At 33.1% G+C, this 26,533-nt stretch overlaps 2 protein-coding genes across 6 annotated transcripts; both read right to left on the minus strand.

Moving 5' to 3' along the window:
* Positions 1–2,334: 2,334 nt before the first annotated feature.
* LOC146902277 (beta-1,4-N-acetylglucosaminyltransferase family protein) lies at positions 2,335–5,731 on the minus strand. Of its 5 annotated transcripts, none has more exons than XR_015023474.1 (3): positions 5,472–5,731; positions 4,133–4,299; positions 2,335–3,689 (listed from the first exon to the last, which is right to left on the minus strand). XR_015023474.1 is itself a non-coding variant. In XM_085737681.1 (2 exons), the coding sequence occupies exon 2, from the start codon at positions 3,616–3,618 to the stop codon at positions 2,527–2,529; it is 1,092 nt and encodes a 363-aa protein (XP_085593807.1). In that variant the 5' UTR covers positions 3,619–3,689; positions 5,472–5,700; the 3' UTR covers positions 2,335–2,526. The 5 variants fall into 5 exon arrangements, 3 of the variants coding, with proteins under 3 accessions (XP_085593807.1, XP_085593805.1, XP_085593806.1); XR_015023473.1 differs by having other exon boundaries at positions 5,467–5,731; XM_085737681.1 differs by lacking the exon at positions 4,133–4,299 and having other exon boundaries at positions 5,472–5,700.
* A 7,657-nt stretch (positions 5,732–13,388) lies between these two features.
* On the minus strand, positions 13,389–15,848 carry LOC146902278 (auxin-responsive protein IAA28-like). The gene is made up of 4 exons (XM_085737682.1): positions 15,541–15,848; positions 15,184–15,428; positions 14,981–15,062; positions 13,389–13,653 (listed from the first exon to the last, which is right to left on the minus strand). Exons 1-4 carry the CDS (start codon positions 15,789–15,791, stop codon positions 13,602–13,604), a joined length of 630 nt encoding a protein of 209 aa, XP_085593808.1. The 5' UTR covers positions 15,792–15,848; the 3' UTR covers positions 13,389–13,601.
* Positions 15,849–26,533: the final 10,685 nt, after the last annotated feature.

The following is a 26,533-nucleotide window of genomic DNA, read 5'->3' on the forward strand; positions in this document are numbered from 1 at the left end:
AATTTCTTATTTACCCAATCATAGTAAAAGATGAAACAATTTACCCAATCATAGTAAAAGATGAAACAAACCAACACACAAGCATATTAATGGAATGAAAAGAAAATAAAAAATGCAATATGTAATTTTGTGGTTACGCTAAAAAATGGGAAAGAAATTTTGGTGTTACTGCACTTTGCATTTTTAAAATCTGAAGTATTAGTTATATTTATTAGCTATTTTTTTGTTCAACTTTATACATGTATTTTAGATTTGAAGCCTTTTTCGAGTTTTCATGCAATATACTCCCAAACCATGTAAAATAAACGAATATTGCTCATCGTGGAGGAGTCGCGAAAAGTGCAAGTTTAATATGTGGAATGAACACTTGAGGAGTTTCTCATTGGTTAATAAATGTCTTAGTTTCATGCATTCGTATCTCATTTTATAGATTTGTTCTTTCAGAAGTAGCAGTGCTAATAAATTATGCTTTATAGTCTGTATTAGTAGTATGTTATTATGGAATTATGAATAGTCTGTTACAACCATGAATAATGTTAGTTTGATACTCGTCAACATTTATTGGTTAAAATTTGTGCGGGTTTCGACAAATTTATATATGGGAATTTCTTTTCCCACCCTGCACACTCCAAAATTTCAAAAATATCATCATTCAAATTATATAATCTGAATCTCCTAAAATTTTAGAAAGCACAAAACGTTGCAGCTTAACCAAATTTTGTTAATATACAGTTTAGAAAATAAATTATGAAAACTCTAATACTAATTTGATATATACTACCTCCGATCCTATTTATAAGAGAAAGTTGGGTCAACAAAAGTTGATGTATCCGGACCGAATTTTGAACCAGGTACATTAACTTTTGTTGACCAAGTATTCTCCTATAAAAAGGACCGGAGGGAGTACTATAAAGTACGAATTTTAACACAATATTGAATTAGTTCGGGTTATATAATCCAAACTCTATGGGATGAGTTTTGATTATATATTCCGAATCAATTCTCTAATACTAGTTCGACATATACTATAAAGTTCGAATTTCGACACAATATTAAACCGATTCGATTATACAATCCGAACATTTGCGGGATGAGTTCTCGATTCAAATCAATAAAGAGTGTGGATGGTTACTTTCTCAACAAGACTAACTCATTGCACACATTTTTCTTTGATCAAAACCAGCTTCATTAGCCGGTCGGACCATTAGTTAGTCGACCTCGTTTTACCATGTTTTTTTGACCGTAATTAATGGTCCTCTCGCACTATTATTCACAAATTTCTCCTATAAATACTTATCAATCATTCACAAATTTTCATTCCATCTCACATTTTTCCTGTTTTCTTCTATGTGTTTTCACCTTTGACCTTTCATACAAAAAAGACTACACTAGTATTTTAAGGATTGTATAAATGATATGGTGTCACTCTACAAATTTGCACTAATTGTCTAGGTGTAAGGTTGATCTGTCTGGGTGTAAGGTTGACCATCAAAGTCTCCTTCACCATAGAAAGGAAATAAACCTTACCCAGCCCTCATTCCCCCTTCATCTTCTTGCACCACAAGTTTAACATTAGCCGTTAAATAATTTTGTGTAATAAGTTTCAATGTTAATGTAAATGTATTATGAAAGATATGATCTATTAATAAAATGAAAGTTTTATTCTTTTTTGTCTCTTTTCATTTTTGTTAATTTTCAATTATGCGTTCTTAATATTATATGTCAATACTGTTATGCAATTCTAGGGAATAAAGAGAAGTAATAGTTGTTTTAATAATTTTCTTATGTTTTATCGAAAAATTATTTTTAATGTTGTTGTTTACAATTTTGAAATGGAATTATTAAAATTGATGATGTAAATCTATATTGTGTGTTTATAAGTCAAGACTCGTGCCAAATTACAACGTTGCAAAATTCCTATTGCAAGCTTGGCCGGCGATGAAGGTACTAACCGCCAAAAAAAATCTCGAATTTGGAGGTATTAGATTCAACAAGAATGTGCCAAAAAGAAACTTAATGGACACGTCTTACTATCTTACTATACTATGTTGTTCTACAACATATGCATCACATGACATTTGTTTGTTAACGTTATTAACGTATGAGCTTTCTAATGCGTTTTTATCAAGTCTTAGATATGACATTTATCCAAAAATAGAAAGTATTATACTCCGAAATCCCAATATATCCAATTATCCATGCATGATGATGATGATGCATTTATCCAAAATGCATCATTTAGATGTATTTTGTATATACTTGAGGAGAGTTACATTTCATGCATTCCCCTTTTCATCCATGAAAGTATATAAGAGAGTGAGTATAGGGGATGAGTTTTACAGCTATCAAAACTGTTACTTTCATGCAATTTATGCCTGCTGCTTCATGTACAAAATGATAAAATTAACATTACGTAAACATTCTACCAAAATCTCAAGCTAAGTTCTATATGCTGAAGCTAGAATGGAGAAAAACTAAGCTGCGTGTTACCATGCTAAAAGCTAAAAAAATATAATACAAAAATACTCATTCTGGTCTTCTTAAACATCCTCCAGGAAGAAGGAACTTAAATTTATCTGCATTTTCTATCAAGTAAGCTGGGAGATGAACCGCAGAAGCTGAACGAGGTATTGACCCCATCTTTTTAATCAACTCCTGAAAGGAGTATTCTTCGGGCAGCATATCAAAAAGATCATCTCCCTTGCAAATAAGGTCTTGAATTCTTGAATGACTAAGGAAAGACCTCCGTTTCACACGGTCGGCGTGGCTATAAGCAGTCATTTTGAAAACAAACTCTGAAATATACCGAAAGCAAAAACTACAATGCCATCCCGCATCTGAGAAGATAGCATCGGTCTGGCGCGAATGCCGGTAATTAGACCGGGGACCGTAGACATGGGCTGTCGCTCGCCAGCTGTTGTAGTCCACAGGGAACTCAAATGAATACATGTAGTTTCTCAACTCAAGATGCATTATGGGAGGAATTCCATCGCACCACTGAAGAAGTTTCAAAGTATGAGGACTTGGAATCTCATCAGTATCCGACATTAGAAGAATATCACCGTTGGAAATCCCCGCATGGTGTAACAATGTATTCATGGCCCTGCGTTGTCTTGACTCTAGCACAAATGGGTCCTCATTTGATCCACGGACTGCAACTCGACCAGGATACAAGTCGTGGACAACTTTTTGTTTTGCAAATGCAAATCTTTCCTGGTTTATGGCAAAGAAAAGAGGTTTTGGAATGCCTGTGAACGTGGTATTGGACTCGAGGATCACAAATTTTGACACGTATGGATAAAGTTCATGCCATCTAATTTCTAGCAAGTCTAACTCATTGCTGAAGATAATTGCATCGTAAATGCGGCGGGGTTGGGTGCGAAGGGACCAGCCATGAAGGTGGCAAAGGTGGTCCATAGAGACATTTTCGGCATAATAGTGAGGTATGCTTGTAAAGGGGGCAGGGGGGTTGTCCCAAAGTGGTCGGAAGAAATAGGTTACCTTTTGGCCATGGATAAAAATTCCTATTACACAAATTGCCACAAGTAACAAAAGTAAGATACAAAGGAACTTTTTGGGAAATTTTCGTCTAGAAGTGAGGCGTGGTCGGAGAGTCATGCCTTGAAGGGAAAATGTTTAATAATTCTAATCAATTCCCCCAATTCAACTATTGGAAAGATCATGGTCACCTGCAACAATTTCAGCATCACGGATCAGAAACTACCAATATGAAAAGTAGAATCACATTCTATGCATTATTTTCCCAAGAGACAAATAGCTTTGAATACAAAAGTTGAGCTATCATGTATCAGTCATGTCCCCATTAAAAGATGAAACACCTGATAAACTTGTCAATGAAAGCCAATTTCTCTAGCATGCACCAAGTATAAGCAAAAATATCGCAAAGGTATATTTGATATCAACAAAACTTAGGTTCATTTCCTAAGGTGCTTTTCATATGGTTCTTAACTTAACTACTCATGTTTTCCTCAAATCCACAATTTTCCCGAAGTTTGTTATAACTCCAAAAAGTGCATACAGAAAACTGTCAGATTCAAATGTGAGTGGTTTAGTCCCACGTCAACTATGAATTGGCAAAATGTTGGATATATAAGAGAGGTGATCCATATACCTAAGGACTTAAGGTTTTGAGTGGAGATGTGGTGTCTCCCTCTCTTGTGGTCATGTAGCGTTGGCCAGTTGTTGTTCCCGGCACTCCCCAACAAAAGCTTCTAAGAAAATGCACCTAAATTTTGTCTATTTGGCATACCATGTAAATGAAAGTAATTTCGAAAGTATCTGCAATTGTTTGAAGGAGATACCAAAATTTCCAAGCAGGCAAGTATTCTTATGGTTAGTTTAGCAAATAAATAACCTAACTTGTAGTAAATATTATGCAGACTATAAAGTTTACTAAGAAATCCAATTACCTTAAGAACACAATAAATTATTAACTAAAAAAAAAATAAACGCGAGCAGCCAACAAGATAAAAATTTCATCTTCATGCTAACTTTAAAAGGTGAATTTTGTTTTATATAAAATCCTTTCACCATATCGTTCCTCACAGTTTTTGTTCTTGAAAAGATTTCAACATTTTCTACTAATTATTTTGATTTGCATACCTATATGTACAAAATACCAATAGTTTTTCCTGCCAAATTGTTACAACATAATACCATTTCAATCTAACCATCCTCAGGAGGGGAGGGAGTGTAAGATCAGTACGCAGCACATAAGTTACCGATCTGCGATTGTCTTGTGATAAGAATCTAGTTAAACTCCTTATAAGGAGATGAAACAAATGTGGTGAAGCCTCCATGATAATATTAATTATAATAAGAAGTAATAGGTAGAATTAACTATGATGGTTAATACTAATGGAATCATTTGTAAATGATTAGCAAAAGGCTTGCATACCAATAGATATTGAAACACAAGTATTCCAACCATCAAATCTCAAGAATATTCTAACAAATCCTTAAATTGCAAGACAACTTTTTCAATTTTGTAAGATAGGGAATAAAAAGACAAGTAGCTAATCATCCTCAAAAAGACAAGAATCTTGACATAGAAGGTGGACCAAATTTGAAGGGGGCAATTAAGCATAATCTAAAACTTTTCAAGATTTGGTAAGAGTTATATATGCACATCACAATATGCATGCTAAAAGCAATTAAATGCCTCTTGTTGGATTCTGAAAATTAACTTATAAATACTAAATCATAAAGGAACAAAAATTGAACACACAGGATCTTTGAATAGCAATCATTATTAGATTATAAAGGAACAGATTCAAACCTCATAAAGTATCATAATAATTAATGAAACAATACAAATAATAATAATAAATTCAAGTATTTCTAATTATGTCACACACAACAATGATATGCAGGTTTAAAGAAACAAACAAGAACAATAAAGAAACAAAAATGAACATGCAAAGAAGAGAGAGAAAAAGAAAGTACCTTACCTAGGAAGAGAGGTTTGGGAAGTCAAGAATGGGTGAAGAAAATCCATTGAATTAGGAGCGACAGAATAGAAATAGAAAGTAGTTAGAGTGAGTGGTAAAGAGAGAAACTAGGTAGCTGAAAATCTATCTATTTAGGATACTGTTTTTCTTCTCTTTCTCTAAAGAGGAAAGAAAGTACCAAGCAAGGTTACAACATTATCAAATCATCGTATAACAATAAGTCAAACACAACATCAACATTAATTATCATATCATATCATATGAATGATAATCTATCTACTTTGTTGCACGACACTATATTCAACAGGCATCACGTGGCCTCACGTTTTATTTTTAGCTTTATCTTATTTTTTAATTAAATTAATGATCAATTTATAAATATACAAAATTTTATTTTTAATCTAATCTCGATAAAAAATCGTACTTTTTAATGCTTTACATTTTTTGTCGACATTTTTAATCAATGTAAATTTTTTAATCAACATTTTTAATCTTTGTAAAAATCTTCATCAATATCTTTGATCCATAGAAATGATAGCGTAAAATGTTACAAAAGCTGAAAAAGTACGATTTTTTTTACAAGATTATAAACGAAATTCTGGATATTTACAAGGATCGTTTAATTGATCAATCTCATCAATGTAATGATCTTAAATTTCATTTCATATATTATGATCTTATCTAAATTGAGAATTTATGATTAGTGTATACATTTACATGTAGAGTATATTCTTCAACAAAAAAAATGTAGAGTATTCATACGGAAAGAAATGTATTTTCATTTATTAAATAAATAAATAAGAATTAGTTGGTGTGGCGGTGGACACGGAAGGATTCAAGAAATGAAGTTTCCTCCCTATGCGGCCTGCATATATCTCAATCTATTTATAATGTTAACATATCGAATGAGCCAAAAGAGTATCAAGCCACGAATTTAGAGATGTTTGTAGTTGGATTTAACAAGATAACAACCATAGTTATAGATACAAATTATGTATGTAGACAGTAGTATAACGACAAGGAATTTTGCAACCGAATAATATGATCACAATAATGATAAACTCTTGGGTTTAATAGAGCAAATCATTTCGATCATGTTGGAGTTTTTGTAATCTTGTATGTTCATCTTAAAACGAATTTCTAGTCATTAAACTATTTAACGAAAAAAACAATTCAGTCGAATAATATTTTCAATTTATTTAATTTGTTTAAATTTAAAATTTTCCGTTGCCATGAAAAAATTTCATTCCTAAAAAAACAAACGATAATTCTTGTAGTAAAAACCCTCTAAAAATAAAATTTCTTGTGCTAAAAAACAAATAAAAATTCTGATTGGTTCGATCGCATCGCATTTTAAACAATAGTCGCAATTTTGGCGGTATCTGTTTTCTTTATAGGGAGTTTTTGGTAGTATATGTTGTGGATCGACAAACGTCTCCCTATTAGTCCACATAGATATTTCTTTAGATGAGATGAGGTACATTAAAACTAATAAAATTCACGTTTTTATCAATAACAAAAAAACCAAATAAACAAATCAATAGCATGTTTTGACAGAGGATTTTGAAATACTTTAACTATTTCTATTTCTATTTCTATTTAGGATACTGTTTTTCTTCTCTTTCAACTTGCTTTCTTTCTCTAAGCAAGGTTACAACATTATCAAATCATCATAACAATAAGTCAAACACAGCTTTTACATTAATTATCATATGAATGATAATCTATCTACTTTGTTGCACGACACTATATTCAACAGGCATCACGTGGCCTCACGTTTTATTTTTACTTTTATCTTTTATTTTAAATAAATTAAAGATTTATGTAAATATATAAAATTTTATTTTTTAATCTTTTATTTATGTAAATAAATAAAATTTTATCTTTTATTTTTAATGCTTTAAATTCATGTCGAGATTTTTAGTCGATGTAAAATTTTCTACCCAACATTTTTAATCTTTGTAAAAATCTTCATCAATATTTTTGATCGATAAAAATGATAACAAAAAATGTTAAAAAATACTAAGAAAGTATGATTTTTTTTGTACAAGACTATAAACAAAATTCAGGATATTTATAAGGATCATTTAATTGATCAATCTCATCAATGTAACCGTGTTAAATTTAAATCATCTTATCCAAATTGAAAACTTTATGATTAGTCTATATATTTTCCTCAAAAAAATGTAGAGTATATGTAATTCATACGAAAAATAGTATATTTTCTTGTAGAAAAAATAATTAGTTGGTGTGGCGGAGGATACGGAAGGATTCAACAAACGAAGTTTCCTCCCCGCATATCTCTCAATCTATTTATAATGTCAATATATCGAATGAGCCAAAAGAGTATCAAGCCACGAATTTAGAGATATTAATTGTTGGATTTAACAAGATAACAACCATACTTATAGATTCCTTCAAACAAAAAAAAAACCATACTTATAGATACAAATTTGCTCAAAAAAATTTGTTAAATGATAACGTCGAAAAAATAGTTAAATGATAGCGTAATTAGATTAGCAGCCACCATGTAGATCTAAGTGTTTGGTGGTGTGACGGGATACTTCAACAGCTTCTCCACATCACCGGAGTCCCGTGCGTATCCGTTGTCGGTGGCTACGGCGGCGTCCGCTTGGTTGCCGCTCGTATCCGCGGTGGCTTTTTTCATATCTTCAATGTTCAATCTCTTTTCCTTTTCTCCCTTTTCATCCTAGCTCTTGTGTTCGTTCAACCATCCTTTTGTTTTTCGGCGTCACGTTGGTCTTGTGTGGTGGTGAGAAGACAGCGGCGACCTTTTGCGGCCGCACCACCTTCATCCACCTCCTATGAGGGTCTCGCCGCCGTGTCGAGACCTCTCTCGTTGCCGTTCACGCTTTTTGGTGGTTGTGGTGTTGGTGTTACCGTTCACGGTTTATGAAGTGGTGGTAGTTCGTATGGAATTTTGGTATGGTGGTGGTGGTGCGGTTCAACGGTTGTGGTTTTGTGGTTGTGAAGAGGTGGTGATGTTCGCAGTTTTTGGGTTGTTGGGTGCCGCTAGCCGAGTTTAGAGGTGGTGAGGGTGTTATGGCAAGATGTGGTGAAGGCTTGGTGGGAGGCTTTTGTAGGAAGATGCCGCAGCTGGTGTGTCACGTGGACCGGTTGGAGGTGGATGTGTGGTTTGATGGTTGTTTACTCCGATGGACGCTTTCCCATTTGTTACCGGCAGCCGACTATATACGATCTCGGATAGATGTTATTGTTTGCCGCAGTTTCTTGGTGAGGCGGTTTGGCGGGGTAGTTTTATGCCGGTGGTGGTGGTTCAGTTGAGATTATGGTGGTGGTGGTGGTGGTTTCGGTTGAGATGGTGGTGGCTTGGTGGGAGGCTTTTGTAGGGAGATGCAGCGGTGGTGTGTCGCGTGGACCGGTTGGAGGTGGATGCGTGGTTTGATGGTTGTTTACCCCGATGGACGCCTTCCCATTTGTTACCGGCGGCCGACTATATACGATCCGGATAGATGTTTTTGTTGCCGCAGTGTGTCTTGGCAAGGCGGTTTGGCGGGGTAGTTTTATGCCGGTGGTGGTGGTTCGGTTGAGATTATGGTGGTGGTGGTGGTGGTTTCGGTTGAGATGGTGGTGGTGGTGGTTCGGTTTGCGTGGGTGTAGGTAGGGGTTGTCTTGGTGTGGTTTGGATGGGTGGTCATGGATCCGGTGTCGAAACGCAATGCGGATGGGAGCTTTATCGTGGTGTGGTTGGGGTCGCTTGGTTAGGAGGTGGTGGTTGTTTAGGTGGTGGCATCTTTTTTAGATGTCGTTATGTTGTAACGTATGTTAGGTGATTCATCTTTTTAGCACAACTTGTGCGGGGTGAATCACTCGTTTTTGAGTAATATATTCCATTTTGATTTGTTCAAAAAAAAAAAGAATTAGATTACTTAACAAAAAATCAATTCGAACCAATAATATTTTCGTTTATTTAATTTACTTTGATTTTAAATTTTCCGTTTCCTTAAAAATTTCATTCCTAAAAGAAAACAAACAAACGAAACAAATAAAAATTTCGATTGGTTCGATCGCATCGCATTTTAAACAATAGTCACAATTTTAATCCGTTTTCTTTGTAGGGAGTTTTTGGAAGTATATGTCGTGGATCGACAGATCGTCTCCTATTAGTCCACATAGATAGATAAATATTTCTTTAGATGATACGAGGTATACATTAACATGTTTGTTCAAAACCAAGTCAATCTAAAAGAAAACAACTTAAATTGAAATCGTGAAAAACTCGTATTTTGTTTGGATGTATATAAATTGATTTTTTACTTAATCGCATCATTTGTTTCGGTTTGTGGTTTTTAGTTTATCAAACCACAATATAAGAAAAACATTAATTAACATATGTCACATAAACTAATACTCATAAAAACTTCATGAAATCTTGTATAAAATGACATATTTTTTGTTTAAGTTTCTTCTTTGTTTTTTATTTCAAAAATGTATTTCGTGCTATTTGAGTTTTTTTATAAAAAATAGATAAAATATTAGTCTTTTGCATTTTTTACAAAATAAGATTACATTTTGTCCACGTTTTTAATTTGATCTCGCGTTGTTGAATGAAAATGAAATTGTAACGTTTGATGAAATTTAGGACATTATTGGGAACGTTGCCTGAAAATATGTCGTGTCTTACCTTTTTAACTTGATTTAAATGTAGAAAACAAAATATTGTATTGTCTTAAAAAAAATTCGCACCAACCAATCCAACCCAAATCACATCGGTTTAGTTTGGTTTGATTTAGATTTTATTTTAAAAGTCAACGTAATCAAACCAAACCTTATATTTTTTTTTTCATCTTACGATCTCGTATGATTTTTAGTTTCAAAATCAAATCAAACCACATTACGACCACCCTTAATTAACACTAATAAAATTCAGAATTCAAGATCATGTTTTATCAACAAAAAAAAAATCAATAGCACCTCTAAAAAAATAAACAAATCAATAGCATGTTTTGATGGAGGATTTTCAAGTGCTTTAGAGAGGATGATTTTGCATAAATTGAAAGAATCATAAGGACCATTTTAAGATTCACATTATTATATATTAATAAGGAAATAATTTTAAATTTTTAATGTTTAGATGATATTTGGAATTCTTTAAATTTAATTTTAACAAAACCTTTTCATTTTTTTTTCTTTCAAATTTATCATCCAAACAATATGTTTCGAACTCGCGTCGAAGCCCAACCATAAGACTCAAAGTGTTCCCTCAAAAAAAAAAAAGACTCAAAGCCTACTACCTAATCTAATGACCAATTAGACTTCATAATTCATATACAAATCATATGTACCAACAAAGATCCACAAAGCATTAAATAACTCACTTAAAGCCAATTTGAACCATCTACACAATCAAGTGTTGGTCCAACTTCTGCGCCATAAGAGCGCAACTATAAAACACGCATACTCATCTGCCAATTGAGAATCTATAAATAAATCAACCCACCGAAAAATCAGGTATACTTTCACTTTTTGAGATAATCCTCAAAGCACCTTGAGATCTCACTTGATTTGGTCTTGGAGAGTCTTTTCAGATAGCACTTGCTCCAACCGTCTCTTCTCTCTTCTAATTGTGTTCAACTTAGTAACGTCGCATCTGAGAATGTTGTTCTCGTAACATTGTCCCTCCAATAATCGTAGTTCGCCGAACTCCATCACCACACCGACAACCGATGAAGATGATGATTAGAGCGAAATATAGATGTGGATATGATGTCATTCCGTGTATCAATAAGGATGGAAAGGGGTCTAATTTTTGGTAAGGGTTGTGTTGCAATTGGGATCAAGTCAAAAGTAACATGGAGATTCGCATAGTTAATGCATACAAGCTAAGATTAATTTTTAGCATAATGGTTGGGTACCTCATAAATATTGGTCCTATTAAGAGGTATATTTTGGCTCCATTTAATCCTAAATCAGAGACGATGCAAGTTCAATATTTTATAAATCAGCAAGGAGTTTAGAATTTGCAAATTTTTCGTGATGTTTTGCCACTAATATCATCAACTCCATCCTTAACTTGAATGCTCCTTTAGAATTTGCAAATTCTTTGTGATGTTTTGCCTCTAATATCATCAACTCCATGCTAAAGTTGAATGCTCCTTATAAAAAGATTTCTAAAGATATGGTGTTTTGGAAGCTGAATAGTGATGGTATTTCAAACTCAAGTATTTAAGACAAGCAAGGAAACTAACCTAGTCATTAAATAGATTATAGCAATTACTATAATCAATATGTATTTCTGTATCATATATCACAAGAGAAGAAAAAAGAAGAGCAGAAGCTACCAAGCTTAGATATATAACATCATTGTAAATGGTGAGATCATGAGTTTTAGTTTTTTTTTCTGTTTGAATTTTAGAATTCAAAGCCTCTCTTTCCCCCATCCACCCACCCCATTACATCTAAAAAAAATATGAAATTGTATTTTGGAGGGGTTCAAAGCATGTAAATGAGATGTTTGGATTCTAGAATCCAACATGTGAAAATCCCGAAGAAAAAAAAGTTAGCCACAGTTATAAAGGAGAATGATCCAAAAATACAAGGATACTATCGGTTTTATAGAGGTGCGTGAGAGGCTCGGGGTGTAGAAAAGAATTTCTCTTTGTAATTCCCTTTTATTCAACATGGGCTTGGCCAATAATTTTAATTTATTTCTTAATTATTTGAATGTTTCTCTTTAGGCCTCCGGTATATCTAAGACCCCCAAATACACATCTGATAGTTATCTACTTGATAGACTCACATTAAATGATAAAATAAATGTTGAGCAACATATAAAGTATAACAATACATAGATATATAGTACGGAGTTTTCATACGCATGAGTCGAAGTCGAACTCCCGACTACACGTTTAAAGAGTTCAAATCTCTTACACTTAAACCAATTCATTATTTCGGTCGAAAAAAAAAATTCATTATTAGTGACATATACTGTTTAATCTACTTATGTAATTGTTTAATGTATAATATGATGATCTTCAACTTTCCTATTATTAGAATATAAAATATTCATTGTACAATATATTAATAAATTATACAAGATATTAGTTAGAGATAATTGAAGCACATGTTAGAAATACTTGATGCCCAAGTTAGAGATACTTGAAGCCCAAGACAACATCATTGTATAAATACACATTAGAGCATAATGAAACACTCACGAGAATGAATTCTATTACCTATCATGTAACATTTTTTTATAGAGCTGTGAATGAAGGAAAAAAAAAACTCCTACAGCACTATTGGCATATATGAAAACATGTAAAGAACTTGTAAATATTAGGATGTCTTTAACTTTTTTAATAAATAATAATGGTATAGTATTTATAATTTTGAATATTTTTGTGTACAAAATTTTCAATATACTATTTAATGATATGTCACTATTTTATCGTCTATGCCTCAAAATTATTTATAATATATATTATTTCCTCCATTAGTCGATATTTCTTAATATGTCACGGACTTTACGGTAATAATCGACTCATTAAAATCTCTTTCCAGCAAATGGTTATTATATTAAAATTCTTCTATGTTTCCTATGAATAACCGTACATAATTTCCTCAACAACCAAAATAACCGCGTGAATAAATTTATAAGTGGATTAAAAATTATTTTTTGTGGATCACTTGTAAATTTACTTATGTGGTAAATTTTTATTGATTGTTGACAAGCGTTGGTATACGTCAAATGCTTATTTTTCTAGACCACCACCGAGAAATATGGACAACCAAAAAATATTGAACTACTACTATATAGCTAAAATACTATGTTTCATACAAAATTAACGTAGTCAGAAGTTGGTATACTCTTCCAACTTTTTAGATACAAATTAACCCAAAAAATACCCATTGATTAATATTTGGGTTTCCAAAAAATATTGAACTACTACTATATAGCTAAAATACTATGTTTCATACAAAATTAACGTAGTCAGAAGTTGGTATACTCTTCCAACTTTTTAGATACAAATTAACCCAAAAAATACCCATTGATTAATATTTGGGTTTCCAATTAAAGGTGAGCAAAGCAAACAACGTTGGCAACTTGAACTTGAAGTCTTAAACGATGGTTTGTGTTGACTTAATTATCTATCCCCTGCTCTTAAGCAATTTGAGGCGTTGCGCACATTCAATGAAACTTCTGCAACCAAACACACAAGTTTTATTTAGAACAGAAAATACTAGAACATGCATTCCTTAATTGTTAGAGAAAGTTTGCTTAAAATTCCCTAATTATAAACCCTAAACCCTGATTTCATATTTCACATATATTAAAAAAATTGGTAGTGTAAGTGATGTACTCTCTCCGATTTCAAATATAAGAAAAAAAAATCCATTGTTTAGGTTTATTGAATAAATGATGTATTCGATTTACTCCTTCCGTTTCAAAATGAGTGTCGCTTACGCTTTGGCACACGGTATTAAGAAATGGAATGAAATAATCATTGGATATAACGCTTTTACTAAACTCATTTGCCCTTACTTTATAAGAAAAAGACAAAATTAAAGTTGCATTAATTGAAAATTGTGTGAGAGAAAAGTTGGAGTATTTATTGAGGGTAAAGTTGGAAGAAAAAATTAAAGTTGTATTGGAAATGTAAAGTGACATTCATTTTGAAATAATTTTTTTTTGCTAAAGTGACACTCATTTTGTAACGGAAGGAGTATAAGAATATAAATTATATGGGTCATGTTAACTTGTGCCCTAAGGGCACATGTTAAGCAACCTAAAAAGGGCAACTTTGCATTGAAAAACATAATATATCAACTTTTAAGAAGTTGAATGCACAACTTTTTATACGTATATTTCTTTAATAAGTTCCTTAACACGTGCCCTCGAGGGCACAAGTTAACATTTGCCAAATTATATACATCATTTATTAAAAAAACCTTAAAAGAATATTTTTTCTTATATTTGAGAAGGGAGTGAGTATTTATTTTGTGTATAACTAATATCATAATCTTGTGTATAGATGTATTTAATATTGACTTTTTGTTAGTAGTTAAATACATGTTGAGTGTTCAACCAAAAAAACTTACCATGCCTAGTTCACATAGACTTTCACTCTATTAGCATTGACACCATGACAACAACCTCTTCTTTTCTGGGCTTCATTCACATAACAATTAACAATATGCACTTTAATTTAGTCTATATGTAACATTTTCTTTGACTTAACTAAGACCTAATGTTGGTTTTTTCTTTTTTGTTTGGATTCGAACTCCACACCTTTGCTCCTTATATTTTTTTTAATCTCTAAATTAAGTGAGCTACCCATCCTTCCAACTCCTAACACATTTTAATGCAAACTAATAGTATTAATTAAGATCATGTTTAAGATAATATAGACATCTTATAATTTGAAAGATGACTTATAATTAGGCAATTAAGAGACAATCTTTTTCAATGAATGTTTATAATTAGGCATACAAGGAGTAGCCAGCTTGCACTAATTAATGATAATTACCTCCATGAAATATCTTGAGCAAGAAGCCAATCACCTTCTTTGTCTTGATAAACCAGTTCATACTGTTGTTGATCATGATCACCTGTTAATTTCCAACTACATGAATTAATGCCGTGCATATACACTATATATACCTCAACTAATTAGTAGTACTAATTAGTATTTTGGAAATTTAATTAGAAATTTGAATAAAGAAGACGTACATTTTTCAAACATGTCCATCAAAGTTTGGTTGAGAGTATGAAATGAATGGTGCATGCTAAGATTAACCTTTCGAGCTATTCCTACACCTTCCATCTTCACCTTCACGTAATTCCTATGATTATCATGAGAACCATCAATGGGGACCACGTGATCTTCAACATCATTTTCATTAGAACGAATTTTCTTCCTCCTACAATTAACCGGAGGCCATCCAACAAGAGCTTCTTCATCATCTTCATTGCTCCTAAATTAATCAAATAAATTAATAATATTCAATATACCATATAAATAATATTAATGTACTATACTAAGTACTAACATTGAAATATTGGAGAGTAACTAATAATATTAATTACTTGGTGATGGTGGTAGTGGAGCTGTGAGAGCAGTGTTGATCATCATGATCATGATCATCTGAGTGGCCAGGAGTTAATGGGAGGAGAGAAAGAGTGGGAAGGTTGGTGGTTTCTGCTGCATGCTCCAAGAGTTGAGAAAAACTACGTTTCCTATTATCATGATTCAAAGAGAAGTGGCTATTAGTAGCAGCAATATCGTACGGACGAGAATTATTATAAGTGGAGAGAGCAAGACCCAAATGAAGCTCCATATTGTGATTGTGTAGAGAGATAAGCTATGATGCAACAATAAGAAGAGAAAGAGAACAAACATACTCCCTCCGTCCTAAAATATAAGCAAAAAAATCTCATTTTCTTTCAGTATCAAAATATAAACAAAAAACACCAACTTTTATGTTATTATTGTGTTTTTTCAAACAAATCATCTTTTCCAATATAAAATTAAATGCATGTTGCATTCAATTTGTTTCTCTTTTTATTTTCTCCATAATTTTTAACCAATGAGAATTATTTTTACATCTTTCCATGAAACTTATTCCAAGCATAACACAAAAAATTATACCTCAAATCACTAAGTATTGGTTTTCTTAAGAAGTGTGAATTAGTGTTTTTTGCTTATAAAAAAAGACGGAGGGAGTAGCTATTTATTAATGAAAGGGTGTGACTCGTGTGACATAATTTATTAGATTAGATTTGTACTAGTATTGTGATAATTAAATTCATTAATTTAATACTATATATGTGAATATAGATAAAAATAAATTTGAGGAGACAGAATAATAGCTGAGGATAGAGGTTTGGATTGGAAGGAAAATGAGATCGAGGGACAGAGGGTAGTAGACTAGAGTGAGGGGAAGGGCTTGTGGGTATGAGACAAGATGTTGGAAATTGAGTTAAGGTGTCCGTATCGATGCTTGCCTTTTTACCGACCCATTTCCATCTTCTTCCTTCTCTACTTCAAGTATCATTACACACCCCTCCTACATCACGCGCATTCTAATCTTTCTTTCTCTCTTTCTTATGTTGAAAAGAGCTTAGTAGATGAGTTGCTTTAACTCACTAGGCTAAGATAGTAAAAATCAATTTTAAAACTACCTCAAATTTTTAGCTTTACAATTATAGAGACTATAAATTCTATTTTAGAATTAAGCATATGATTGATATTATTAAGCATATGATTGATATTTCTCAAAAACGTGATGATTTTTCAAGTTAACGTAGAAGCTTGTATTTGTTGCTTCAGCAAATTATGGTGAAAAGGTCAGTTGGACACGAGTTTGCAACAAGAAATGCATAAACAAATACATACTAACATCATTTTAGATTAATGGTTAACTTTGTCAATTTAAATGTTAATGTTAATGGTGGCTCCTACATTAGAAGGAGCAATTTGTGAACATGGTTATAGCAACAACAATGATATTTGAATAATCATTGAAAAATGCTAACATGTGCTCTTAATACACAAGTTAAAATATTAAAAATATAAATTATATATAAAAAAAAAAGTTTTTCTAACCTATGCAACATTGCATAGGATAAGGTGCAATAAATGTACCTCTTTTTTTAACATAAATTATTATATTAATTATTTTGTTCTTGAAAAATGATTCTTTTCTCTATCATATTAATCATTCTATTTTTTTTTAACTTCATACTACAACAAATGCAAGGAAAATAAAAATCCTACTTTTTTAATATTCCCTACTTCTTCCAACGACGCAGCAAGATGAACCAGCTTCATCTTTCTCCACCAGTCATATAGTGAGCCAAATGCCCCAAAAATTAGTGAGCCAAATGCCCCAAAAAAGGTAACCAGACGACAATGTATTTTAGAAGCTGCATGCTTATTTTATTCTTCAGCATTAGATAATTTTCCTTGCATTTGTTACTAGAAATAATCTTGATTGTGTTTTAGCATTGATTTTCTGGGTTGTTGCTTATAAGGTCTGTCATCAAAGAAGGCTAAAACGCTTTATTCCATGTCTTATTTGTTAGGTTGCGTTTTTTTTTTTATCAATGTTGTTGTATTTGGCTCAGATAATTGCCTAGAAAATCAATGTTGTTGCATTTGATGACACCCTTATAAGCAATGTTGTTGTATTTTCCTTATTCCCAAAAATCAATGCATAGCCATAACGTTTATTTTTTTTATCATTAGGAAAAGGGAAATGCTAACCGGTGCCCCTGTGGCACCGGTTAAGGATATGAAAAAGGAAATTATATAGTAGTTAATGCATTGAAATTGTGTAATTAATTTATAATAAAGTCAAAAACAGTTCCCTTTTATGGTAATACTCCCTCCTTTTCAAAATGAGTGTCGTTTTAGATGTTTACACACATATTAAAAAATGCAATAATTAAGAGAAAGAGAATGGTTATTTTACTAAATTATCCTTATTAACTATTGGTTAGTTTTAAAAGTAATACTTTGGAAGTAGTGTGCGAGTATTAATTGGAGGGTACAATTGAAAAGAAAAAATTATCATTGCATTGGAAACTGAAAGCGACACTCATTTTGAAACAATTTTTTTTGGCTAAAGCGACACTCATTTTAAAACGGAGGGAGTAATTTCCTTTTATGGTATGCTTAACCAAGTGTCCCGAGGCACCCGCTTAGCAGACCCCCGAAATTTGGTGTCACCCTTGCTAAAATAATGATGTATTTGATCAATGGATAATTTTTCTTGCATGTAATCTTTATTGTTTTTTTTATAAAAATAGAATGATTAATATGATAGAGAAAAGAATCATTTTTCAAGAACAAAATAATTAATATGATAGTTTATGATGAAAAAATAGGTACATTTATTACTCTTATCCTATGCAATGTTGCATAGGTTAAAAAAATCCATAAAAAATTGTGCTAATTTATTTCTCAAACATAATATTCATTATTTTCATATACTTATTTAATACCTTATTTTCTCTATATCACTATTTCTTTTTTGAAAGGTCTATATCTCTTCTTTTTTTGAAGCCCGGTCTCTATATCTCTTACCACTATACTCTCTATGTTGCTAATTATAAACAAATTTACCTTTTTAGATGCATTCAATTAATAATATATATGGTCTATAATATAAACAACATACATCATTAATTCAATGAAAAAGTCAAATTTAATTATAATTAGTAATGAAGTATATTACTAACGGTAAAGATCCTCTTCATTTGTAATTTATTCCATTTGTTGCAATTTGGAGAGAGATAGACACAAAAATCAATGATGGTGGGATCCACTTAGTGATAGGACCCACCACTTATTTTTTTTTGTCTATCTCTCTCCAAATCGCAACAAATGGAACAAATTACAAATGGAGAGAACTTAACTCATTACTAACATACCATATTTTTTCATTCTTAAATTGTTAATGAGGCGATGGGTGTACATGAAACATTTACTACTCCCTCCGTCCCGAATAACCGACCCATTTTCTAAAAAAAAGTGTCCCAAAATAATCGACTCATTTCAATTTTCAATACAACTTTCATCATTTCCAATACAATATAACACTAAATAATACTCCCTCCGTTTCTTTTTATAAGCAAATTTTACTTTTTAGGTTCATTCAATTAATGATGTATGTGGTTCATAATATGGACTACATACATCATTAATCGAATGAATCTAAAATGTAAAATTTGCTTATAAAAAGAAACGGAGGAGTACTACTTTTATCATTCCCAATGCAATATATTCCACTTTCCCCTTTATTTATACACTTTTCTTAATCTGTGAAAAACCAAAGTAGGCCAATTATACGGGACGGAGGTAGTATAATTAAGTTACTAGTATTTGGATGTTAAATGGGGGAGTGCATACACGCCCCTGAAAAGGGAGTGAAACAAATATGAATATGAATTGTAAGATGCGTTGATGTGGGGCCACAATGTCACAGAGATTGAAAGCATATCTGCAGGTACAATTCTGATCAGTTAGCTGAAACAACTTGTAGTCAAATCAAAGGGAGTTCACTGCTGCTGGCCCCATCATATTCTTACCATTCCACGTTTCCCTTCCCACGTCATATATATTTTACCTTTTCTTTTTATACTTTAATTTCCTTTTCACTATTTTCTTCATTGTACTTCTCAGTCTCACTCGCTCACACTCAATTAAGGGACTGAGTAATTATATTAACTATTTTATGTAAAATTTTGTCTTATAAAAAAAAAATGTGTTTTGTGTAACAGAATCTCAAGTTTGAAGTGGTTTATGATAAGTACGGATAAAAGGACTAGATAGATATACTTCTTTTTTAATCGGAAGACTAAAAAGAGCACCATGTATGTTGGTTTTATCAAAATAAATAAACAAATAAATCCATGCATGTTTTTATAAGGAAAAAAAATCCATGCATGACATAACTTTCACTTGAAAGATCCGATTGTTTGTACAAGTTCCACTAGAGTTTGATTTAAGCGAGACGATATCTTAATTAACAATTAAACGACATAATTATCTTTTCATATTCCACATCAATAAAAATTAAAGATGTTCTCATGAGCTTAAATTTCATTTGGTATAGGATAACGCACAATATGTGCGTAATGGGTTCGAACCCCCGACACCCACTTATTTATCTTTAAGGTGAATTTCTCTACCACTAAGATACTCGACAAAAAACAATAAAATTAAAGAACAAACCCGACAAAAAGAACAAATCAACAAGACAACAAGCATTGGAATTACTTTCCAAAAAATGCCGTATCTATCTCGCAAATATAAAAGGGAATAAAAAGAATATATCCCCTTATTAATCTCATATTGTATCACATTTAAGATTATTCGTTACCAAAAAAACTATTGGCATCATAGTGTAAACTAGTTTTACACTCATATTCTGGAATTTTTTTTACGAGGACAAAATCCAAATCAAAAATTTCTTAGAGGGTAAATAAAAAATGACTTATATTACGTAGGTAAAACATTATTAACCGTAACCTTAAAATTGTAACAAAAAGAAATTCTATAGAAATGAGTATATAGAAGTTATTTTTGAAATTAGATTAATGTGACGATAAGATTTGTTTTCTTTTGATGTTAGTGTAAAAATAATTTACACCGACTACACATCACCATAAACTCGGTGTTAAATTAAAAAAAAAATTAGTGGTGGTCGGGATTCGAACCCCGGACCTTGCATATTTTATGCATTGTCCCTACAAATTGAGCTAAGCTCGCGAGGACGATATTAAATTAAATTGTCACACGGGATAAGTTATTTTAGTCAACAAAATTTATTTTATTTTCTATATTGTTTTACAATATTAATGAAATGCTTTTAATTTTTTGTTTTTTTTCCTTCTATTAGATTTAGTTTATATTTATTAAATTGTCACACGGTATAAGTTATTTTAGTCAACAAAATTTATTTTATTTTCTATATTGTTTTACAATATTAATGAAATGCTTTTATTTTTTTGTTTTTTTTCCTTCTATTAGATTTAGTTTATATTTATATACACTACAAATCAATTGTATTTTTTACACCGACAAACAATTATAATCGTTAGACCATTAAAAATAGGGTAATGCTTCTTATCGCGAGAGGTTATATAACGACAATTTCGCGACCATGTATTTGTATAAAGCGTGACTGTGGATGACTATTGTTTTTTAATCCAACTACCCATGTTGTTAGCAAAATATAAATCTAATGGTGGCAGGACTTCGTGAAATGCTCGGGATGATTTGCTTTGTGAGAAATAACACCGCCCTTAAAAATGTTTGAATTTAATCATAACTACTTCTAAGATTACATTTATGATTAGTTATAATTTGTTGATAGTAAATAATTTTTTTTTTTTAAGAAAGTATATAAAATATTATACACCAATAATATTGCATATCTCAATCATTATATGTTTATCTATTTATTGTTCTTTCTTTTTCGAATACTTGCAATTGTTCTTGATATGTGTGAAAAATGTCAAAACAACTTATAACAAAATACCCGCGGGGGGGGGGGGGGGGGGTGCTAAAATGACTTTTTTTAGAAGTACTTAAATGTTTTAGTTATATTCTTTTTTGAAGAAGTCAAACTAACCCTTCAAAATTGGTACCAGGGAGAATCCAACCTAAGACTTTGAGAGAAGCAAACTCTAAGATCTCAAGTCAATCAACACCATCAAGCCAACTCAAAGTTGGTTGACTTATATAGTTATATAATTTTGTTAACGAGTATCCTAAAAGTATTATTTAAGAAACTCGTAAAAAAAATTGTCTTGAAAATACTAGTCAAATATATATAAAAGTAATAACTATACGATTTTTTATATAAAAATTACCGTTGGAACAAAATGTGTTTAACATTACCCTTTGAGAGTTTTGATGATAACAAGGTATTAAAAATTGTCAATTGGATAAACTAATATTTGTTCAAGTGTACAGACCATAGACAAAATTTGACATCTTAAATAGGTTCGAAAGAACAAAAGAGAGCTAATGAATCAAAAAAAGGAAGCTTGAAGCGTCGAAGAGGAGTGCTCTGAAGTAAAAATGCTCCCGAAGTGATGACGTCATCGAAGCAAGTTCATCGAAGCCGAAGTTCATCGTGAGATGCAAGACTTAAAGCTTCAAAGGTTGTTCAATGGATTTAATCTCGTCTAAGCATTGCAGAAGACCGGAAAAGTGAAGCAACGACTATTTTCAAAGGATTTGAAGGCATTGGATGCCCGTTCGTTAAAAGAGCGTTGACAAAGTACAATTGCACGAAGTGTACAACCACTACCTCCACTACTCTGTTTTTGTCTCTCGCTACAAGACAAGAAAAACAAACTTTTGCTCGCAAGGATGTTCCTTCACAATTGGAATGGATTTGAAATTGATCCTTCATAGGACAATAACCATATCGTACAAAAGATCATTGGTGATTGATCAAAGCTTCAAACGACTCTATTTTAATGTGCCGGCAATTCACAACGTCTCTTTCACACCTCTATATAAAGGAGTGAAGACTTAGAGATTGGCAAGGACTCAACAACAATTTACAAGTGCCAAAACTCGCCGAAATTGTTACTGCATTCAAAGTTCACTTAGAATTTCTTTTTCAAAGTTCATATCTTAGAAATTCTAGAGTCTTAAGAGTACGTATCCTGATTTGTATTGTGAACATCACCGATTGTATATCAAGTGTTCAACCTCAAACATTTTCTTTGTAATTTTGTTTGATTAGAAGTTTCTTGCGGTTGTGCTTGAGCATTAGAAGTCTCTTGATTGTGTTCGGGAGCATAAGAAGTCTCTTGCGGTTGTGCTTGAGCAGTTTGACGTCTCTTGCTAGTTTTAGTAGTGAGCGATTGTAATCGTATATTATATTTTAGTGAACTCTCCTTGGAAGTGCAAGGGGGGACATGACTACTTCCGGTTTGTGGAAGGAACTCGTATAATTGCTTTGTGTCTTTCTTCTTTCTCTCTCTCTCGTTTTTATCCACCGCAAGTTAGTCCCGAGCATCACTTTAGAAGCGAACTCTATCTCGCTCATGATCGTTGTTTCGGCTTAGGAGAAAACGAAGAAAAAGCTAACACAATTCAACCCCCTTCTTGTGTTTTTCTCACCTTCAATTACTACTTTTGAATCCTTAAATAATGTCTTAAGAGCACTTGTTAGTATTTTTTTATAGTTATATTGTGGGACATATGAATAATTAATGGGATATATATCGTAAAAAAAGTGTATAATGTACTATTATATATTTTTTACCGGCTTAATTGCAGTTTTAACCCCCAACTTTCCCAAAGTTGCGATTTTGGCCTCCTAAGAGAAAAAAACTACAAAACCGCCCTTAAGTTTTGCTACCGTAGTGAGCTTGGCCCCCAAGGCAAAAAAATAAAAAAATAGACACGTGGCACCTCACTTAGGGTGCCACGTCGCATAGACCGAGTCAAAATTGGCCTTGGGGCCAAAACTGCCATGCTCCAAAACTTAGGGGGCGGTTTTGTAGTTTTTTTCTTAGGGGGCCAAAATCGCAACTTTGAAAAAGTTAAGGGGCTAAAACCGCAATTAAGCCATTTTTTACCTCTCTTCTTTTTTGAGTACATTCTTCAAGTACCGGTGCATTCTTCTTTATTATAAATCAAAGAGAGAAAGAGAGAAAAATGGTTTTGAGTGCATTCTTCAAAATGCTTGGTGCATTCCTCTTTATTATAAATTTACATTTATAATAAAGAGGAATGCACCAAGAATTGAAAAATGCACTCAAAACCATTTTTCTCTCTCTCTCTTTCATTTATACATTTTTCTTAGTCTCGCGTGAAATGATCAACTAGCTCAATTAAACCGGGACAAAAGGAGTATATATTCTTTTATGTCCTTCTTATCATGTTGTTCAATTAACCGAACGTCAACACTTGATTGTACCATATAATATGCGAGTTAAGATCATCTCCATAACATGCACTAAAATGTTTTTAAGTGATCGTTGAACCATCCAACCACATTAGAGGAACAATATAATGTTTTCTTTTTTGTTAGTATAATTTTTTTGGATGAACCATGCCCAATGTGAGGTAAAAATATAAAGAGTATTACTTTTCCCACCCTATGGCCTTCTCGCGCGCCCCCCGCAAAAATTCCAAAAATACCCCCGGTCCGGATTACATTTTCCGGACAAGATTGTTAGTTTTTCCGGAACATAAATTCCGGACAAATACGGTATTCATATTTTGTGTCTTTCTTTGATGTCAAGGGTCTCTGTTGACCGTTATATGAACCCCACACAAGCCGCAATGCAATTGTGGTTCATAGGAACGGTCAACAATGACCATGACACCACAAACACTCCTAAAAGCTACCTAAAAAACTTAAATTTTTTGAAGAAATGTAAGAAAGGATGTGAAGAAGAATGAAGGAAAATGTTGAAGATCCAAGCCTTTTTATAGCCTAAAACAAGTACTAGGTGATTTGTAAGTAAAAGAAAACGTGTTTTTCATTCAAAACCGTCCAAAAAACGCTTTAAAACTCAACTAATCGGCCAAACCTTTTGGTGAAACGTCATCGGCCAAGTTGTTACTTTGGAGTGCTTCCGGATTATATAATCCGAAATGTATGCAAGATTTCCGGATTATATAGTCCGAATGGCACCGAATAACATATATAATGAATCTTTTGGGAAGGTGGTTCGAAGAGGAGCTTTTGAACTCGATCTTGCCGGCCCGCCAACCGACATGTTACGATCGGTAGGCCGACATGATCGAGTTCATAAGAACCTCCTCTTATGAACAATGCAATCAAATCATAATTTTCATAACAATAAATACCAAACTTTTTTTTGTAAATCTAGAAGGACTATCTATATATTTTTGACAAGATGCTCGGGATCTTCATAATCCCGTCAAATAGAGAGCTAACTCATCCATTCGCGACAAAGATTAGAAAGATCCCGAGCTTCGATGACAAAAATTTGCATGGTTTGCTTTGGTGTGTTTGTGTGTTTCTTTGGTATTGAAGATCAAAACCGAGAGGGTGTATTTATAGAGGTCCTTGATGTTTTGGACCACATAAAATCTTAGTGCAATGTGGTCCATACAAAAGAATCCTATCCGAAGAGTTCCGGATTACGTTATCCGAAATGCACCGACGCCCTATGTATTTCCGGATTGTGTAATCCGAAAAGAATATATTGGGTTATTTTATCGATTAAATGAAATTAAAACAATAAAAACATAACTAACACGCAATAAAAGACACAATTAAAACATAAAGCAACGACTTAATTCAACAACACATAACTAACACGCAATTAAAACAACATAAAACATGTGGTTAATTAAAACATAACACATTATCACGGATCATCTAAACTAACTTCTTCCTCCTCTCGTCCCTCCAAACAGAGCCCCGATCTCTTTGTAATTCCCGGGCCGGTGCAAACTTTTCAGATTTGTTCATAGATCTAACCAAAGAAGCGTCCAACTCAATCGGTCCTCTAGCGCCGTGCCGACCAAAGACAGAGAACATGGTTCTCACGTCGTCATCGTTTGTGAGCTTCATCCGGCCGAAGCGTAGAGATCCGCCGAGCTCGGACAATGGACATCGATATTCAACACCGACCACCCTCCTCGTGTCTCTACGGTTGAGTTGACGAGCTGATTTGATCCAAATTTCATCCTTCAGCCCGGATAGGGTGACATCGTCGCGAATCCTAAACGAGATGGGGTGGTGTTCCACCGTTGTAATAGATCGCCGCTAGCTTGGTGTTCGGATCAAAGCCGGGGAATTCCATTTTTTTTTTCTCGGTGTAGTTTACTTGTAATGAAAACAGGACCCCTATTTATAGAGGTATTTGGCCGTTGTGGACCACAAAAATTGTAGGTACAATGCAGCCACACAAGAATCCAATGTCAAGCAATCCAGATTATACAATCCGAACCAACCCTCACCATACACAACGTCCCAAGTTTCACTTTGGGACACCCCATTATCGTCTTTTCCGAATACGTTATCCGAATGCATGTGTTATCCGGATTATATCTTCCGGACTGCACCGTAAGCTTTAGGCCGGTGGTTCGCACCACAAAGAAAACGTTTTTTAAACGTTTTGGGCGGTGGTCAAGTGTAAAAACACGTTTTTGACCGCATTGATGGCCTCCCACACGTTTTTAACCCCCTCCCCTATAAATATGGTTCATTTTCTCAAAAAATTTCACACCTTCTTCTTTCTTCTCTTCTCCTCTTCTACAACGATGTGTTTCCATCGTTGGCCTTTCATAGAAAGAGGTCTTTTGGAAAAGCATCGGGGGTCATATGATCGGTCGATCAGGGTGGGGGTCGGTTTGAATCCGAGGTTGGTTTGCTCGGGTGTCATGTTGACCATCATGGTCTCTTGTTCCCTAGAGGCCCCCTGTGCCCCCTCCGTCTCCCCACCAACAGATTTTCTTCTTCACCGCCACCCTCTTTCCTCCCACCCTCTTTCCTCTTCATCGTTGGCCGGAGTTAGAGCCGGAGCCACCGGTATAGCTTATGTAATAGGATAAGATTAGAAATAGATT

The sequence above is a fragment of the Medicago sativa genome, chromosome 8 (genome assembly GCF_051527215.1).
Source record: "Medicago sativa cultivar Bolivia chromosome 8, Bolivia_mono, whole genome shotgun sequence".
NCBI classification, from domain to species: Eukaryota; Viridiplantae; Streptophyta; class Magnoliopsida; order Fabales; family Fabaceae; genus Medicago; species Medicago sativa.